Source organism: Calliphora vicina, chromosome 1, assembly GCF_958450345.1.
Source record: "Calliphora vicina chromosome 1, idCalVici1.1, whole genome shotgun sequence".
Classification (NCBI taxonomy): domain Eukaryota; kingdom Metazoa; phylum Arthropoda; class Insecta; order Diptera; family Calliphoridae; genus Calliphora; species Calliphora vicina.
The window spans coordinates 68,919,708-68,941,166 of NC_088780.1; the positions used below are offsets into that span (position 1 = coordinate 68,919,708).

At 31.8% G+C, this 21,459-nt stretch overlaps 1 protein-coding gene across 1 annotated transcript in view; it reads right to left on the bottom strand.

Annotated features, from left to right (window-relative positions):
- The window catches only part of side-VII (sidestep VII), a 475,559-nt gene that overhangs the window by 67,686 nt on the left and 386,414 nt on the right, over window positions 1–21,459 (bottom strand). Inside the window, exon 12 of the mRNA XM_065499240.1 lies at window positions 15,804–16,081. Coding sequence (XP_065355312.1) covers window positions 15,804–16,081 — 278 coding nt within the window. The remainder of the gene's footprint in view (window positions 1–15,803; window positions 16,082–21,459) is intronic.

The window sequence follows — 21,459 nt, forward strand, 5'->3', positions numbered from 1 at the left end:
ACAATAATCGGTCAAATACCGTTCCACCTACACCAGTAAATGTCCCACCGACAGATCAAAACGTTTCCTTTATGTCTATTAGCTCTCCCCTAGGTCAACTTGACCAATTACAGTCAATTGTTTCAGCTACGGTTAACGCGCAACAAGCCGCCATGCTGACAACACTCACCCAACATTTAACGAAATTAATCGAATCCAATATAGAAGCTGGATTCCAACGACTAAATTTGAGTTCTCAATACATAGGTAATACCCCTACACGAACGCAACCTTCAGTATCAGGACAAAATCCGCAAGTTTTAACATTGCCATCTGTAGAGCAACAAACCTTAGAACAGTTGTTAGGTTTACCAACAAGTAGAAATTCCTCTGTTCAAAATACTACAGTTAGTAATGCGTCGACAGCTAACATGTCGCTGAGTTCGGACAAGGTAGGGCATATCATCCATAACTGGAAAATACGATTTACCGGAGATTCAAAAGGTATGCCAGTCGAAAATTTTATTTATAGGGTCGAGGCATTGACGAAACAGACTTTGGGTGGAAATTTTGACATCCTTTGCGACCACATTTCGACTCTTTTTGAGTCCAAAGCTTCAGATTGGTTCTGGCGCTATCACAAAGCTTCTCGTAGAATCGTGTGGTCAGAACTTTGTACTGCTCTTCGCGAACAGTATAATGATTCCCGCACGGACGTTGATTTCCGCGAAATGATTCGCGACAGAAAACAAAAACCAGGAGAGGGTTTCGATTTGTTTTATGAGGCCATAATAGATATTTCTGATCGCCTTACGATTCCTCTCCCAGAAAGGGTTCTAGTGGAAATTCTACACCGTAATCTATTACCGGAAATCCAACATGAATTGTTAAATTTGGAAATCAATTCAATTTCCCAACTCCGCGACATATGTCGAAAACGTGAATTTTTCATGCAGGATGTAGGGAAGAGACATGGTCTTTCAAAACCGTTAGTTCCACGTAGACAAGTGAATGAATTGTACGAACATGATTCTGAATCATGTGACGAAGAAATTTCTGCAATTTCTCTTGTCTGCTGGAATTGTCAGAAATCGGGTCATCGTTTTCAATATTGCCTTGATGAAAGACGTGTGTTTTGCTATGGTTGCGGAACAGCAAATGCCTATAAGCCAACGTGCACGACCTGTAACGGTTCAAAAAACTTGCGGGCCAGTGCACAGAAAAGTGCACGCAAACAGACCCGGTCAACTTACACCAATACCGACTAGAACCAAAAACATCACCAATTATGACATACCCAAGTTTAGATAACGATTTATCTAAACCAATAAACCACCCTGACTTACAAAATATAGAGGATCATGAATGTGAATCTAATACACCTGATGTGACCATTTACAAATCCATTTCCGAACCCAATACTATAATACCTGTTACGAACTCGAAAGTTCATCCACCAACGTATTTCAAACCTTTTCACGTTCGTTTGGCCGAATACAATGCCATTAGAAAAAGAATTTTTAGTGAATCTTCTCCAAGCTTAAGACAATTAAGATCTTCCAAGCGTCTGAAAACATTTTGGGGAAAAATTAACCATACGCGTCGTAAACTCCTAAGTTCCATATATGACAAACCAAACGACATTCGTCCATATGCAGAATTTCTTGATTCTGGTCGCGAATTTAGAAAAATACGATCCGTCGTTAAAACAGCCGACGGAAAATCCCAAAATGTTGCAGGTTTTGTTACCACCAACATAACTTTTAGAGGTAGAACAGAATCCATTATTTTATATATTGTGCCAACGTTAGCCCAAAACCTATATCTAGGTGTAGATTTTTGGCATAGTTTTGATTTGTTGCCACCAGATATAGTTTCCGAATTGAGTTCGACTTCATTATCAATAGATTCGTCTAACATTTCGGACCAGAGATCCTTGTCTGAAATACAGAAACACCAACTCCAAATCGTGATTAACTCGTTTCCCTCGTTTTCCAAAGAGGGTTTAGGTAGGACCAGTGTTATTTCGCACGTCATCGACGTTGGTTCTGCCACCCCGATAAAACAACGTCATTTTCCGGTATCTCCAGCAATGGAGAAACTGATATACACCGAACTCGACCGGATGTTGGAAAACGATGTAATCGAGGAATCTGACAGCTCGTGGTCTTCTCCCATAGTTCTCGTCCGAAAACCAGGGAAGGTTAGGTTATGTTTAGATAGCCGCAAGGTAAATTCGGTAACCATTAAGGATGCTTACCCTTTGCCTAATATCGACGGCATCCTCAGTCGTTTGCCTAAGGCGGAGTATATCACAAGTTTGGATTTGAAGGACGCGTTCTGGCAAATCCCGTTGGATAAATCGTCGAAAGATAAGACAGCATTTACGGTTCCTGGCCGCCCCTTGTACCATTACAAGGTCATGCCTTTTGGGCTATGCAATGCGCCCCAGACGATGTCGAGGCTAATGGACAAGGTGGTACCAGTGAATTTGCGAACCGAAGTGTTTGTCTATCTGGACGATTTGTTGATCGTGTCAGACACGTTTGTCAGACATTTAGAGGTCTTACGGGAAATTTCAAAACAATTTCGTTCTGCAGGACTGACAATAAATGTAGAAAAGTCTAAATTTTGCGTACAGGAAGTCCGCTATCTTGGCCATTTAGTGGGTAATGGGGTGATTCAGACAGACCCGGAGAAAATATCGGCTATTGTTGAATTCCCGACACCGAGGTCTGTAAAACAACTCAGACGATTTTTAGGGATGTCCGGTTGGTACCGGAAGTTCATCAAGAATTACGCTGCGGTTACTTCACCTTTAACCGATTTGTTAAGGACAAGTAGGAAGTTTGTATGGAGCGAAGAGGCTCAAAGATCTTTTGATGAATTGAAGCACATCTTGACAATTGCGCCAGTGTTGCATAGTCCAGATTTCACACAGCCGTTTTTCATACACTGTGATGCTAGCCACACTGGTGAAGAGTTTCCGATAGCATATATGTCTAAGAAGCTCAACCAAGCCCAACGTAACTACTCTGTTACCGAACAGGAATGTTTAGCAGCAATGCTAAGCATTAAAAAGTTTAGAGCATATGTGGAAGGGCAGGAGTTCACAGTGATCACTGACCATGCATCACTAAAGTGGCTCATGTCCCAAACAGATCTCAATTCGCGATTGGCAAGATGGGCTTTAAAGCTTCAAGGATTTAGATTTAAAATTGAACATCGGAACGGTAGCCAAAACGTAGTTCCTGATGCACTTTCGCGTACTAACACTGAAGATTTGTCTGAAATAAACTGCTTAAGTTTGTCCGCTTTAGATGACTCTGGGGTCTTCGTGGATTTACAATCCGAAAAATTCAAGAGTACTAACTATATTCAACTTTTGGACAGAGTTAGGGAAAATATTGTCAAAACTCCAGACCTAAAAATTGTTGACGGATACCTGTACAGACGTACTGAACACTGTTCTGGGGAACAACTGCAGGACGATCTTGCGTGGAAATTGTGGATACCTAAGGATATGGTAAGGGAAGTTTTAGAAAAGGCACATGACAGTCATTTATCATCTCACGGGGGAATCAATAAAACGTTAGAACGGATTCGTAGGTTCTATTTCTGGCCAAATTTAGTTAACGATGTAAGATCTTACATTAACTCTTGCGACGTTTGTAAGGGAACTAAACACCCGAATTTCGTTATGCGTCCACCTATGGGTAAAACCTCTGAAACGTATAGATTCTTCCAGAAACTCTACGTTGACTTTCTTGGTCCCTATCCTCGGTCTAAAACCGGTAACATCGGAATCTTTATCGTATTAGATCATTTTTCCAAATTTTGTTTTTTGAAAGCTGTGAAGAAGTTTACAGCAGACGTCGTGGTAAAATATATGGAAGAGGAACTATTCCACACATTTGGTACGCCTGAGATTATCGTTTCCGACAACGGTTCACAGTTTAAGTCTGCTCAATTTAACAAACTTTTAACTAATTACGCGATAAATCACGTTTATACAGCGGTACACTCGCCCCAAGCAAATGCATCAGAACTCGTCAATCGTTCAGTGCTATCAGCAATCAGGGCATATATTAAACACGATCAAAGTAATTGGGATGAGTATCTCAGCAGCATTAGTTGTTCGCTACGGTCAGCAGTGCATGCTTCTATAGGTACATCACCTTATTACATGGCGTTCGGACAGCATATGATTACCAACGGTAACACTTATGCACTTCTTCGAAAACTTGAAATGCTTGATGATAGGGAAGTTAAATTTAACCGCGAAGATTCGTTTAACGTCATACGTGATAGAGCCGCTAAGAATATGAGTCGTCAACAGGAGCGTAATGAAAGATCTTACAATTTGCGATCGCGGGAGGTAAACTACGATGTAGGACAAGAAGTTTTCCGAAGAAACTTTAGTCAAAGTAACTTCGAAAAGGGTTACAATGCCAAACTATCACCACCGTTTCTTAAAGCACGCATTAAGGCGAAAACCGGAAATTGCTATTACGAATTGGAAGATCTAAATGGTCGATCTCTAGGTGTATACCACGCAAAGGACATACGTCAATAACCTTATTTTTCTTTTGTTTAACTATTCTTGTTTGATTCTAATTACTACAAGCGGTATCAGCTTTGTGCTGCTTTTAGCTCCCAAATCTGATTTTGGTTGGGGGGTTATGTAGGGGCGCTTGTAGTCAAAATCTATGATTTTTATTATTTCTTCTTATTTACTCAAAATTTTATTTATTTTTAAACAACTTTTTGTTTCAGAAGAGTTTTGTTTAAATTTAACGGTTTTTGGAGACTTTTTTTTTTGACATTTAAATTTTTTTTGACAGCCTGTATTTAATGATAATGCAGTGCTTTTGTCAAAAGATAAACGGAAGACATTTTTGATTTTTGGTTTTTCTTATTTTGTGTGTGTTAGTTTATGCTGAAAAAACATTAGTTTTCCAAAATTTTCTCTCGAATATTGGGTATAAAAAGGCGGCCATTGGCTAAAATCGTTCCTTTTTGCATACCGCTGCCTACAAGTTTTTCTTAAAATACGTCGTTACTCTGCCGAAAAAAAATAAGTTTTTTTAAACTGAAATTGTAAGTAATTTTTTTTAAAAACTTTGAACAAAATTCAAAAAAAAATCAGTGTTAAATTGATTTAAAATATCTTTGTTTTTATTATTAACGTTTGTTTTTTTTTAAATTTTGTTTTTATTAAAGAAATTTTGCTGTAATTCAATTTGAAAAAGAGCGTTTTTTGGATTTAATATCCACCATTTACCTACAACAATCTAATAAAGAAATGTAAGTTTTGTTTTCTAAAATAAAACTAATAAAAAAAATCAAATCAGAAATTTCAATATTTCTTTTCTTGATATTTCTTTTTTTATATACAGTAACGTAAATTTGAACAATTTCTAATAAAAATTAGGCAGATTACGTTTTTGTTTCATATCAAAAAGGTAATAAATACAAAATAAAAAATAAAAAAGAAACCAAACACACACACACAAACTAACGTAACCAAAAATCAAAATATCTTTACAGCACACACACACCTACATCATTTTCTTTCTACATAAGCTTCCAAGAGAAAAGAAAAATCACCAGGCACAAAAACGTTGCCTGGGAAGGCTTCGTCCAAATTCGTGCCTTCGTCACTTTCACGGAAAGCCTCGTCTCCTCCGTGAAAAGTGTAAAAATCGAGGAAAAAGTGAGGAAAAGTGTGAAAAGTGCGGGGAAAATGTCAGGTTTTTAAAATCCCAATTGAAATTTTAAAACAATTATCGATTTATTGAACTAAAATATTAAAATCTGTGCGAAAAATTAAAAAAAGTTTTAATTTTCATAAAAAAATATAAAATCAAAAACATTTAATTTCTAGAAAAAAGTAAAAAAAATCACAAAACCTAAAAGGAAAAAAAAAAAAACCAAACAACAAGAACAAGTGGAAAAAAAAAATTAGACAAAAGAAACAATGATTTAATCAAAAATAAATTTATTTAAAATTTTCTTTTATTAATATATATATACAATTTATAATTTCTTTTAAAAATTTAAAAATTAATTTTTTTTTGCTTAAATTCACTTTTTATTCCTTTTTTTTTTTTCAAATGTGTAAATAGTTCACTTATTTTTTTTATTCACTCGCGTTGTAAAAATCAAAACAAACTAAAATGTAATGCGAAAATCAATATGATAGTGGTGAAAAGTTAACAATAAAAATGTAAAAATCTTTTAAAACAAGTGTCAAAAAGAACCAAAAATATTTGTAAACATTATTAAAAGTCAACACAGAATAATTATTTGAGTAAAAATGTTAATAACATAAAATGTTACAGAAACATAAACTCAGCAATTTCTAAAAATTCCATATATACAGCTACAGGAAGCAACCGAAAGATCTTTCGACGTGGGATCCTGTTAATGTAAGTCAAAACCTTTATTTATTTTTATCTTATTTTAATTTTTTTTATACAAACAAAAATATTAACATATAACACTCACTGATTCTTACAGCAAAATATGTCTGTTAAATATTGTTAACATGAGTAAAACTGCTAAAATGAGCAGACATCAGTGTATGTAATGTTTTATGTTTTGTTCAAATTCAATTAAATATTCGAATTTTTAAATTTAAAATCCTTCAAAATAAGGGGTAATTTAATTATATTTATTAATAAAATAATGAAATTATTTAAATAAAACAATTTAATTATTTTATTAAGTTGAAAATAACTAACTGGAAAAAAAAGAAATCCATAAACAAAATTTCATGTAATAACATGTAATATTGAGTTTTAACATTTTATTTTGTCCAATATTACATGAATATTTAATTAAATAATTAACCGGTAATTTTTGAAAACTCACCATAGCCTATTGGTATGAGTCATAATCTACCACTCATTAAGCCCAGGTTCAAATCTCGGTGAAGCCAAATATTTTTGTTTTTTTTTTATTTATTTTTTTTTAAACCCGAGTTCAAATCCCGGTAGAACCAGAATTTTTTTTGCTATTTTTTTTTGCATGAAAAACATTTTTTTATAAATTTATATTGATTTTTGCAATAATATTTAAAACACGCGATAATTTTTTTCTTTAATTTTTAATATGTTCAATATTAGTTGATTTTATTTGCTTATTTTAACAATATGTTTAAGGATACATTTTTGTTAATAAATATCATGAATTTAAAAATGCAGTTCTAAGCTGTTTTTAATTGGTTCCTGGTGAACTGATCTGGTTAGGGTAAATATCTTTGGGATCATACTAAATATTTGACGCTTTTCCTTGTATGATCATGGTTGGGAGGGGAATAATACTGTGTTACCATCAACACACAGTGCAGTTCAATATGTTTAATGTTCGTTTCCGTTTTCTTTTATATTTGTCTCTCTTTGTTATCTGTTACTGTTCCTTTTCTAAAGAAATTTAGCACGCACAAAAATAATTTTGTGCATGTCAACGCTTACTCTACTTAAAGTAGCAACGAATCCTCCCGATTGCCGACGAGATAGAAGCCGGAAACTAGTTGCGTGCTAGCTACTTTAGTAGACGTAGAACAACATCCAACACCAGTGTAAAAACACATTTCAGTTACATGCTACAGACTTTACTACTTAAAAAGTAAGTTATTAAAAAAGACATTATTAAAAAGACATTGTAGATTTGTAAGCGAAGTTTTTGCTGGGTTGTTTGCAACTAAATGAGTTATTTGTATTTTTTACGCTCTTGTTGTGTGTTTTGTTTACTTTCGGGTTGTGTACGTGTAAATTCACGAAAATGTTCGTAATCTCAACAATATGAACGCCTACCAATGCTTAGAACGGTTAAGTTTGAATTAGAACTAAAATTTGATATTTAGATGGCGCTATTGTTAAATAGTGCTTAAGGTATTCATAGACGGCAATACTGAGTATTAATATTTGTCAAAAACTCAAGTATCATAATACAATTCCATCGTCTAAACAAAATTTGTATTAGATTTTCAAAAATACAAATCGCTCATTTGCTGCAACAACGTGATAACTCAAAATCCGGGTTTTTTGAACTGAGTAATACAAAATATGTGCCGTTCTTTATCTTTCATATAGTTTTATCGGTTTTACAAAAAGTCATTTATTTTTTGTATGAGAGTGTTTTTTTGTTGTAAGCGTCAAAATGAAAATTCATGTTTTCTCGTATATTTGACAAGTAAAAATTTGGGTTAAATACAGATTAGATCTACTATTTAAATCAGATTTATTTCAGAAATCGCTTGATTTGTTGAAAATTTATTTAAGAAATAGTAAAATTTCATAGAACATTAATGCTCTGTCTGATTTCAAATTAGCCACGTTCACTGACAATGATATCAAACTTTGGACAGATTTGTGAAAACGGTATTTTTGGTTTTCCTTGAGTGGGGCTCTAGAAAATCAATTCTTCGCCTTTTTTTGTAAGTTGTCTAACAAAACTCAATTTAAATTCTCTTCAAATGAAATAGATTTTATCTCAGAAGAGGAGCTCGAACAAAATGAAAATATTTCGATTGCTAAAAGGCTAAAAGTTAAGGTACTGCTGGGTCGATTCGTATGGACGATCAAAAAGTAAAAAATCGTATAGCAGAAAAGCATTCTACAGAAAATTCTAAGAAATTTTCCTCAAGAAACCATAGGTCTAAAATCAAATCCTATCATTCGAATTTCGTATTTAATCCAATAAAAAAACTATTAAAAAAATAAATAATGAAATATCATTGGATAAAAGGCGAAATGCGCAAGATAAAATTTGATTTTAGACCTATGGTTTCTTGGGGAAAATTTCTTAGAATTTTCTGTAGAATGCGTTTCTGCTATACGATTTTTCGTGAATAAAATCGACCCACCCTAATGTACATACTTTATTGTTATTTCTTCTTATATAATGTACTGACGCAAGTATTTTATGCTTTTTAGTGTCAAATAAAAATTAATTGCTAAATAAAAAATTTTCTTTCAATTGTTAAGACATAATTATGTACGTTTCTGTTTTATAATTTTCGGGATTTTAGATTTCCCGAAACCCCGAGTCGGGATTTCGGGATTCTTTACCAAATCCCGAACCCCGGGATTTTCAAAAATCAGTCCCAATTAGCATCTCTAGCCACAATATATATGGATATTAAAAAAGTTGTGAAGCAATAAATTAGTTAATGTATTCTCTAATTGTTTTTATGTGAAAATATTGTAAGGAACCCAAAAACCAGCATTAAAAAAATTGGAGGGTAATATGGACCACTATATGAGGGTAATGTGGACTAGTATTTAATACATAAAATTCATGAACCAGCTAATCATGAATGATTAAAAAATTTAATTTCAATATATTTTTATTAATACAAACTAAAAAGTCGCGTTCTTGGCTTAGAGAGATTGCTTACAAAGTACATAGTTATTGTCGGGTAATATGGACCATTAGTACATAATGAAGTAATTTAAGTGGTCCACATTACACGAACTTGGGTTACAGTGGTAACAAATTATTTTTATCTAATAATATAAATGTGCTTAAATTCTTACCAAATATATGCAAAACTACGTGTCCACTTTAACTATATAAAACAACCAAACATTAAATTCTACCAAGTAACTCCCAGCAAAAATTTTGTGAATTTTTGTAATGACCACTAGTTATTTCATGCATTCTTTTGTAAGGAGTGGTGGTTACCCAGCACATTATTTTATTTACTAAAATAAGTACTTATTTTTATGCAGGCTGGTAATGAACTTTTGCATTTAGCACAGCTATCTAGTGTGTTTGACTGGAAAACGGGAGGTTAGTGGTTCGCCACCTGTCAAAGCCATTCATTTTTTGTTCATATCATATTCATTTATATGTTGATGTTAAAACTATTGTTAACTTACAATAAAATAACTCGTACATGGAGCAGTGAGTTAGCAACTTGACTATCAAACACAAGCAAATAATGTGACTGTTCGATTCCCACACAAGGCAATATTTTTTGTGTTTTTTTTTAGCTACATATTCTTGTTGTGAATTTACTACTTATTTCTCAACTGATTGTAAGTACATTTGTAAGCTTGAACCCTTCAAGACAGATTGTAGTAGCTTGAAGATAATCTTCGCAAAAAATCACACATTAAGTAGTGTTTTATTCGAGCTTTTATTAAAATTGCCGAGCCTCCGCATGCTCTACCTCTGGGATCTTTGGTGTCATATATTACATATCCATTTATTCGAAAGGAACTTCTGGACGTCAAATGAGTTTCAGAAACCAGCACTACATCAATTTGTTGGTTTCTTAAAAAATATTCGAGTTCGTTTTTGTGTTGGCGTATGCCGTTTGCATTCCAAAAACATATTCTTAGGCAGTTCATGGTCTGTTAAGCACAGCCTGCAATAACATTGATTGCATCTTAAGCATTTCTTGCATCATATTACTCATTGAGTTTGTAAAGTTATTTACCGATTGCACAAGAGTTTCTATTGTAGATTCTAGTCGGGTAAAATTGAAAATTGGCGTTTGCTCTCTTACCTCTGGGTTCATATTTTCGTTTTGGGGTTGACGGACTTGCGGCTGAGTTTGGTTGTTTCTAAGTACATTTGCATATGTTACTTTGTTGTCATATGTCTGTTGCAACGGGGGGTAGTTCAAATTGATGTTATTTAATGGCTGAGCGGGGAAAGTCTTTGGTTTCTGGCTTTGTGATTTTTTAACAATTGAGTAGACAGGACAACCCCTGTAGTTTGCTGTGTGGTTACCTCCGCAATTGCTGCATTTTTTTATTTTAGGATCATCTTTAGATTTGTTACATTGGGATGTGTTATGCAACTCCCCGCAAATGACACATACTGGTGGCAATTTGCAATATGCCTTGGTGTGTCCATATTCTTGGCAATTCATACATTGAACGGGGCCAAATCGTTTGTGTGGTTCTTCTACCGTAATTTTACGATGCAATAAGTACTTCAAGTTATATATGGGATGTGTTTCATTTTTTTTCAGGTTTATGTCACCGGGTTCAAGTTCAACACGGAAGAGTGGTTGGGGTATTTTTTCGCGATTTCTAATATTTATCACATTTTTTGTCTTATAGCCTTTATCTTCTAAGCTTTGCTTTATTTCGAGTGGTTCAACATTACAGTCAATACCCTTTATTACAACTTGTAGACCCTTGCTTCCTTTCAGCTGATAAGTGTAAAAACTTTTCTTTTGAGTTTCAAAATATGTTACAACCTTTCTATAATCGTTTTCACTATTGACCTGTATTTTAGTTTCATGAATCGTGCCTTTCTTGATTGGGATTACGTAGAAAGAGTTCTCTCCTATTAATGAGATCAGGCTCTGAACCAGTGGATTCGAATTATTTTCTCTCAAGTAAATGGGGGGTGGTTTTGTAGAATGGATTTTATTTACTGGTTCATTAGTTTCACATTCCAGAATAGAAAAACGATTTTCATTGTTTAGTCTATGAGGTTCACTATCCTTATATAATTTGGCCAAGGGTGCCGCTTTCGAGGACTTGGGACTTCGTGCCCGTTTTAATACTGTAATATACCGGTCCATTCCAACCTGTATTTGGGATTTATTTTCATTATTTAATGGTTGACTAATCTTGGGTACAGCGCCACTTAATGGGTTAATTTTATTTGTAGTTAGTGTGGTGGATTTCGTATCTGAAGCTGATATAGCTAGCATACTTTCAGGCATAGATAAAATATTTTTATTTTCTGATTGAGTTGAATTTTCTTTTGTTTGACAATCATTAGTTGTTGTCAATGCGGGGGAACAAGAACGAGCGCGGTTAACAGGTTTGGCTGTTAAAAACAAGTTGTCATCTATTCTTCTGTTTGTTTTGTTTATATTTTTTTCGTCTACATTAACTGTAACGTATGCATTTCTGCCGTTTACACTTAACCTTCGCTCACTGTTTTCGTTGAAGAGACTCATTTAAGAGTATTTGTAATTACTTTCGTTAACACTCTTGATCTTTATTTAATAGTCAATGCACAAAAAAGGTTCAAAAAAAGAAAAAAAATATAAAGAATTTTTTTTTACTTATTTGTCTTTTAGTTGTTGTTTTGATTTTTTTATTTAATAATATTATTAAAAAAAAAGCGTCCTTTCGCGTAAATAATAAACAGGTGATATTTATATTTATTTTCCGATAGATACATTAAAATAACGAGTTAACTCGGAGTAAAAATAAACACGTCCGAACTGAACTAGAACTGAACTGAAAGTGACATCAACATATAAATGAATATGATATGAACAAAAAAATTAATGGCTTTGACAGGTGGCGAACCACTAACCTCCCGTTTTCCAGTCAAACACACTAGATAGCTGTGCTAAATGCAAAAGTTCTTTACCAGCCTGCATAAAAATAAGTACTTATTCTAGTAAATAAAATAATGTGCTGGGTAACCACCACTCCTTACAAAAGAATGCATGAAATAACTAGTGGTCATTACAAAAATTCACAAAATTTTTCCTGGGTATCAATTACTCATGAAAGCAAATGTGCAATTGTCGTTTCAAACAAATTGTAAAATGTACGACAAATCAGTTTTATCATACCTTCAATAGTTTCTGAAAAAAGACACTGGTCCACATTAGACGCATAGTCCACAATACCCGAAGTTGATAGATTAACTTGAATTGTTAACTTTAACGTTATTTCTGTTTTTTTGTTTAACAATAAAATATTAAAAAACCTACATCAAAAATTCATTATTTACTTTTTTTAAAAAAATTAAATTATTCGAATAATTCGATTAATTTTAAACGTGTGATCGAATTATTCGAACAAGTTAAAATCTCGTATTCGAATTATTCGAACAAGAGAAAAATCGAATAATTTGGATACCCTAATTGCTACCTATAACTGAAACCAAAAGTCGACTTTTTAAAATTTTCTATTCCAATTTTTAATTTAAATCGATATTCAGTATTTTAATTTTTTAGAATAACTTCCAGGTACTCCTAATTTTTTTTACTAACAATATTTAGCAAGGTTGTAGCTACAATAAAGTTGAACAACTCTTGTGAAATAAAAAGAAAATAAAACAAACCTGATAACAATTATCTCGTCCCTATAAAAAGTTACAAGCATCCAAAGTTGAAGCATCTTTTTATATATTTCAACTTTGTATGAGTGTATTTTTTAAGTTTTTTCCCAAAAAAGACCCTATAATTTTTCTTTTATAGAAAAAAATGTTCTTCGGGACTTATAAAATTTTTATATGATCTGGAGAGAAACGTGTAAAGTAAAATTTGAATCACTTAAGCGGGCATTGTCCCCCCAGCCCTAACCAAACTTGGCCAATTTTGAAACAAAATTCTAAAAACGCAAAGCACCGATACTAAAATTCACTTCCTATTTGTATAGCCCTATATGTTTCTTATATACATACAAAGCGTTTTTACTATCACACTGTAAATAACGCCAAAGTGGGCACATTTCTAAAAAAAACTCAGTTTTTGGATCACATTTTCCCCGTGGAAACAATAATAATGCCATTGACTTCAGGACATTTAGATCTATATTAGTTCCAAATTTTATTGTGATGTCTGTAACCCTTTAAATTTTACATTTTTTCTTGATGGAAAATCCCTATACATATTATAATTATTTTAATTTTTAAGGTAAATGACGTCAGAGAAAACATAAAATTATTTAATTTTACTAAAATATTAATCTTTCAACAATTTTAACGTTTTTTAAAATTTTGCATCAAGCCGGTCTTGCGTGATCAAGATTGGGTAACGTGAGATTCCCGAATCATACTGATAATGATTTGCCTATTCTAAGCTATTGCAGCACAATAGAGATGTGTACTCTTTATCATACTTTTTTAACAAACAAAAAGTAAGAGAGCTATATTCATTTTTTGTAAATTTTTTTTTTTAATTGTTATTTAAAATTTTTTTTTTGGTGAAAAAAAAATTCTGGTTAACAAATATTTTTTCTGATCTGGTTGATACAGGCAAACATTTTTTTATTGTAAATTTTTTAAACACTCTAAATTTTAAGCTATTTTTTAATAAAATAATATTTTTACTGAAATTTTTTCTGTATTACTCTTTTAAATACTTCTTTAAATTGCATATAATATTGTTTTTATGTTTTCGAAATAAAAAGTGAAGAGATTATTTTTAAACGCGCCTTTTTTTATTGATATCAATTTGATACATTGCGACTAGTCTGGATTGCAAATGATCGATCAAAAATCGATGTTGTCCTGGTTTTTTCCTCATATCTCAGCCATTTGTATACCGATTTTGCTGATTTTAAATAGGAAACTTCTCGAAAGTATGTCTGGCAGAATTATTGAAGATTTGGATCCCGAAGATATCTGGGGTCTTCAGAAAATTGATTTCAACATACAGACGGACATACAGACATACAGACGAACATGGCTTAATCGACTCCGCTATCTATAAGGATCCATACTTTATATGGTCGGAAATGAAAAATGTAGAAATTACAAATGGAATGACAAACTTATATATATTATATCCTTCTCACGAAGGTGAAGGGTATAAAAATTGTTTTTGCGTCAAAAAATAGTAAAAAACAAAAAATTTTAAGGTACAAAATGATCTTTGTGAGCTATTTAGAGTGCATAGACATGTTCTGATTGCATTTATATGTTCACAAGAGTTGTTCAGCTTTACCGTAGTTACAATTTTGCTAAATATTGTTAGTTAAAAACAAGTAAGAGTGCTATATTCGGCTATGCCGAATCTTATATACCCTTCACCTTTGTTGTGGATGCATTATTATTTTTTATAATTAGTATATACATATGTATGTACATTGCCCACTTTCAGCGTACAGCATCCTAAATTTATCAAGAACACAAAAAACAACAACAACGCCAAACGAAACAAAACACCAAAAGAAAAAACAAAATACGCAAGGCAATGAAACCAACACACATTCAAACATACGTTTAATTGTATAAAAAACAACAACAACGCCAAAAGAAACAAAACACAAAAGAAAAACAAAATACACAAAGCATGCACATCCAAACATACGTTTTGTTGCTTTTTTGTCAAAAAAACCAACACACAACCAAACAAACGTTTAGTTGTAAAAAAAACAACAACAACACCAAAAGAAACAAAACACAAAAAAAAAACAAAATACGCAAAGCATGCCCATCCAAACATACGTTTTGTTGCTTTTTTGTCGAAAAAACCAACACACAACCAAACAAACTTTTAGTTGTATAAAAAACAACAACAACGCCAAAAGTAACAAAAAACAAACAAAATACGCAAAACAATGAAACCAATACACATCCAAACATACGTTTTGTTGCTTTTTTGTCAAAGCATGCAATACATTGTGGTTTTTGATGAAATTTTCAGAGGTTGTCTCAGATTTTTGCTCATATCTCCGTTATTTATGGACGGCTTTTGCTGATTTTAAATAGCAAAATTCTCTAAAGTATGTCTGACAGAATTGTTGAAGATTTGGATCCCGGAGATATCTGGGGCCTTCAGAAAATTGATTTCAACAGACAGACGGACAGACAGACGGATATGGCTTAATCGACTCCGCTATCTATAAGGATCCAGAATATATATACTTTATAGGGTCGGAAAATTATATGTGGAAATTACAAACGGAATGACAAACTTATATATACCCTTCTCACGAAGGTGAAGGGTATAATTAGCAGTCCCTGGAAGTTATTCTAAATAAAGTGAAAAAAAATTAAAAAGCTAGTACTCCATAAGAGAACATTGTTTTTTAATTAATATAAATAAATTAAAATATGTATGTTTCAGATTTAAAAATTTATTAAAAATTACAACTTACTTGTTCATCAGGATCCATGGATTCGGGTACTACATCGGGGTTTTTTTCATCATCATTCCCTTCCAGTTCCTTACTACCTGAACTCTTTTCACTTGGTCCAGGCGATCCATTTCTGGAATCCTGTTCATTGGGAAATTCTTTTTGCCTCCGTCTAGAACTATTACATGGAACACGAAGTGCTAAAATAACTGCCAATCCTGCCACCAAAACCACCAATGTTAATCCAACAGTCAGAGAAATCATAGGAGATACCAGAAGATCAGACCTGGATTTATCACCTTTAAATAAACGAAATATATGGTTAACCAATTTAAACGTTTTTAAATTATACCCTAGACTACAATATGATATAATTTTACGATGTCCGTCCTGTACATCTGCCTGTAAGCATGTGGTCAAAGATTTCCCTTCACTGCGAAACTCTTGTAGGGTATCACATTGAAATTTATGGAAGCAAAGTAATAATCTATATGTAGTACATCAAATCCAATTTAATGTTTGGTAAAATCATTAAAATTATTGAATTATTGTTGACTCAACATCTAATCGTCCTCTACTATTTAGAATTATTGTAATGGTTGTATTTGTACGAAAGGGCTTTTTAAATCAGCAGTTTAAATGTCATACAAATAGATTTTCTCAATGCTTAATTACTTATGGAGTAAAAATATTTGGTAATTTTTGATTTGAAATTAATGTGCAGTTATTTTAGAAATAAATTTAGTTACAAAACATTTATTTTGATAGATATCCCACTCACATCCAACTAAGCGACCAAAAAGGTCTTTAAGGAAAAGACCTAAGCTTTCTTTATAGAAAAAAAATTAAAGAAGGGTCCATTTTGAAAAAAAAGTCAACAAAGTTTTTGATTTTGCAAAAAAGGCAAAAATTGTATGTTTTGATTTACACAACTTTTATTTTGATAGACATCGAACTCGCATCCCACTAAGCGACCAAATAGGTCTTCAAGGAAAGTATCGAAGCTTTCTTTTAAGAAAAAAAGGCCCCATTTTGAAAAAAAAGTCAACAACATTTTTGATTTCGGAAAAAATATTAATTTTTTTTTATTTTTTTCTTAAATATTATTTCATAATTAAACGCTTTTAAAAATGACGGCTTAAACATTTTAGATAGTGTTTATAAAGCGGTTAACCGAAAACCCGGTTTTCTTCGAAATCTCGGTTTTTTCGAACCGGTTAATTTAAAATGTTGATTTTCTGTTAACCGGTTTTTATCACTCGGTTAACCGGTTTTAAAAATTTAGGTTTAAAATTAAGAAATCTCATGGTTTTGTGCATTTTTTATATTTATTGTACAAACATTATTGGTCTGATTTGAAACCTAAACTGCTGATTTACAATATAAACCTATTTAGATTGATATTTTTAAGAATTACAATGATTCTAAATAATAGAGGACGATGAGTTTACTTAAAAACTTTTTCAGAATAAATTGCACATAATCAAACTATAAAAATTAAATTCCGCAGAATTCTAGAAGTTAAGCAAAATCTTAATAATGATTCATTATAAACTTAGTTATGATTTTACCAAACGTCAAGTTGAATTTGATGTGCATACCATCTTTCAATCAATTTGACATCATTAGTGTGTTTTGTTCTTAAAATTTTATTTTATTATTCATTTCGTTAGTTTAGTGTACAAAGTCCTTTTCAGAAATAACAACGTTCCAAAATCCGTAATTTGAAATATTTTGAAATCTGATAATGGAGTTTTATTAATTATTTGGTATGATTTATAATGACAAATAATCACAACTAAGAGTCCGCCAAATAAATTTTGTTAAAATTGTTTTCCAAAAAATAGCTTTTTCGTACACTTTTGTTGAAAAAATATTGGAAGAATTTTTTTTTAATTTATTTAGAATAACTCCAGGGACTCCTAATTTTTCACTACTACAGCAAAGTTGTAGCTACGGTAAATCTGAATAACTCTTATGAACATATCAATGCAATCTGAACATATCTAGGTACTCTAAATAACTGTCAAAAATCACTTTGTAGCTTAAAAATTTTATTTTTTTTTACTATTTTTTGACTCTAAAACAAAAATTGTTTGTTAAAAATATATGTTCGAGTGTATACTTCTCTATTGTGCTGGAATAACGAAGAATGCGCAAATTCGGTATGATCCGGGCGCATCACTTTATCCAATCTTGATCACGCAAGACCGGCTTGATGCAAAATATGAAAAAACTTTAAAATTTGTGAAAGTGGCCAAGGTCTGTGGAGCTTCTGAAGAGTAAATATAAACTTTTTATTAAGTCTTTGATATCGGTGGAAACCCTATGACTTGAAGATTGACATTTTAGTGAAACGAATTAATTTTGTTTTTTTTTTTTGGACGCCATTTACCTTAAAAACTAACAATATTTCAAAATGGTGATTTTCCATCAAGAAAAATAAAAACTTTGAATTAATGTAAAATTTGAACTGTTACAGACTTCACAATAAAATTTGGAAGTAATATAGATCTAAATGTTCTTAAGTAAATGGCATCACTAATGTTGCCATTATTTGTTTTCAAACACCAAAATTCCTAAAACGGGAAAAATGTGTTCCAAAAACTGAGTTTTTTTAGAAAATAGCCCACTTTGACGTTATTTACAGTATGATAGTAAAAACGTTTTGTATGTTTATAAACAACATATAGGGCTATACAAATTTGACAATTTTGTGAGGATAGGTGCTTTGCGTTTTTAGAATTTTTTAGTCAAACCTAAAATTTTGTTTCAAAATTGGCCAAGTTTGGATAGGGCTGGGGGGTACAATGTCCGCTTAAGTTAGTCAAATTTTACTTTATACGTTTTTGCCTTAAGTTCTCTCTCTAGATCATATATAGTCCCGAAGAAAATTAGTTTTTTATAAAAGGAAAAATATGGAGACTTTTTTGGGAAAAAACTTAAAAAACACACTCATACAAAGTAGAAATATATAAAAATATGCTTCAACTTCGGATGCGTGTAACTTTTTATAGGGACGAAATAATTGTTATCAGGTTCGTTTTATTTTCTTTAAAATTTTATCGCAAATATACGTCACATATAAAAAAAATTTCGATCTTTCGCAAGTCCATCATATATAAAATACGAAAAAAAGATCGAGCAAAATTTAAAAAAAAACAAGGACTATCTATATTTTAAATTTCAGCTCATTCGGATCATAAATGGATTTTTGGCGATTTTTTTTAAATGTGTGACATTGAGGGTCCACCCACTGATCCCCTTTCCGAACACCTCATCCGAGTAAATAATACTGCACAACGTAGAAGTGTGGACTTGATCATACTATTTTAACAAAAAATCTTTGTTTTAGAGTCAAAAAATAGTAAAAACGAAAATTGTTCAGGTACAAAGTGATCTTTATGTGATATTTAGAGTGACTAGACACGTTCAGAATGCATTGATATGTTCTCAAGAGTTATTCAACTTTACCGTAGCTACAAATTTGCTAAACATTGTTAGTGAAAAATTAGGAGACCCTGGAAGTTATTTTAAAAAAAGTAAAAAAATAAATTTTTCTTCCTATATTTTTTCAACAAAAGTGCACGAAAAAGCTATTTTTTGGAAAAAAAATTTAACAAAATGTATTTTAGAGGACCCAATGATTTTCAGAAACTTTGGGGGACCATAAAAAAATCGGTCACCAAAATGGACAAACTGAGTACAGGCAAATCCCGGTATAACGAATCTCACTTTAACGAATATCCGATTTAACGCACGGTCAAAATCGTAACATTGACTACCTTATATAACGAACGTTTCAAAAATTGTATGCTCGATATAACGAATGGTGAGAAAAAACAAACAAAATCAAACAAAAAACCAAATTTTTAACATTGATAACCTTATATATCGAACTTTTCGAATATTGTACGCTCAATACAGCGTTGCCACAAAGAAAATATTTTTCCTACCAACATACACTCTAAAACCTACCAAATTCTGTCCTATCCTACCAAAAATTTAATTTTAAATTAATATAAGCATTTGATTACACAGGACAATAAAATCATTTTGTTGCTATTACATGTGGGTTTGTCATAATGCAATAAATCTGAACAATTTCTGCCGATTTCGATTTTTCATGATTTTTATAAAACAAAAAAATTGGATATTTTTACATAAAAAATATATATTTTTTTTCAAAATTCAGTCAATCGAAAGAAGAACCATTACGTACTCAGTTTTATGTATGTATATTAGGGTGGCCCTTAATAAACGAAAGTTGGATTTTGGCCATTCTCACCTCCTAGTTTGGTGAACATTGGTAAAAAAATTATCCTGAAAAAATTTTAGGTAAATCGGTTCGGGTTAAGACGTGCCGCAAGCCCTCTGAAGTTTTGAGATGCATTTACAAGGGAAAAATGCATTTTTTTCAGTTTTTGTAAAAATGTTGGCATTAAAAAATTAATTTTGCAATTTAATTTAAAAGAATGGAAATGTGTACGTAATTGTCGTTCTAATGAGACATAAAGACCCGAAATTTATTTTGATATTTATCAAAATATGTTAATTTTGTTCCTACATTTCTGGTTCTAGTTGCCTGAGACACGTTAATGGCCCGGCGAATTTTTAATAACTTTAACATTTTTTGACCAATTTCGGTTTTTTATGTCTCATTAGAACAACAATTACGTACACATTTCCATTCTTTTAAATTAAATTGCAAAAGTAATTTTTTAATGGCAAAATTTTTACAAAAACTGAAAAAAATTCATTTTTTCCCTTGTAAATGCATCTCAAAACTTCAGAGAGCTTGCGGCACGTCTTAACCCGAAACGATTTACCTAAAATTTTTTCAGGATAATTTTTTTACCAATGTTCACCAAACTAGGGGGTGAGAATGGCCAAAATCCAACTTTCGTTTATTAAGGGCCACCCTAATATACATACATAAAACTGAGTACGTAATGGTTCTTCTTTCGATTGACTGAATTTTGAAAAAAAAATATATATTTTTTATGTAAAAATATCCAATTTTTTTGTTTTATAAAAATCATGAAAAATCGAAATCGGCAGAAATTGTTCAGATTTATTGCATTATGACAAAACCGCATGTAATAGCAACAACATGATTTTGTTGTCCTGTGTAATCAAATGCTTATATTAATTTAAAATTAAATTTTTGGTAGGATAGGACAGAATTTGGTAGGTTTTAGAGTGTATGTTGGTAGGAAAAATATTTTCTTTGTGGCAACGCTGTATTGAGCGTACAATATTCGAAAAGTTCGATATATAAGGTTATCAATGTTAAAAATTTGGTTTTTTGTTTGATTTTGTTTGTTTTTTCTCACCATTTTTTCAGGATGATTTTTTTACTAATGTTCACCAAACTAGGGGGTGAGAATGGCCAAAATCCAACTTTCGTTTATTAAGGGCCACCCTAATGTATATCAAACAAAAAAGTAAAATTTTGTGAAAATGAGCGAATTCACTTAATTGTGAATAAATTCGAAAATAATTAATCGATTTTTATATATCTCGTTAAGTTGCTATTATATTAGGGTTTGTCATAAATTCCATATTTCTCCTGCTACCAATCAAAAAGTTGCAACTTTATTCACTACAAAAAAGTAAAATTATAGATATTTTATTCATATTTATTTTCTATCATTGCCGTTTGATGTTTGGTTTT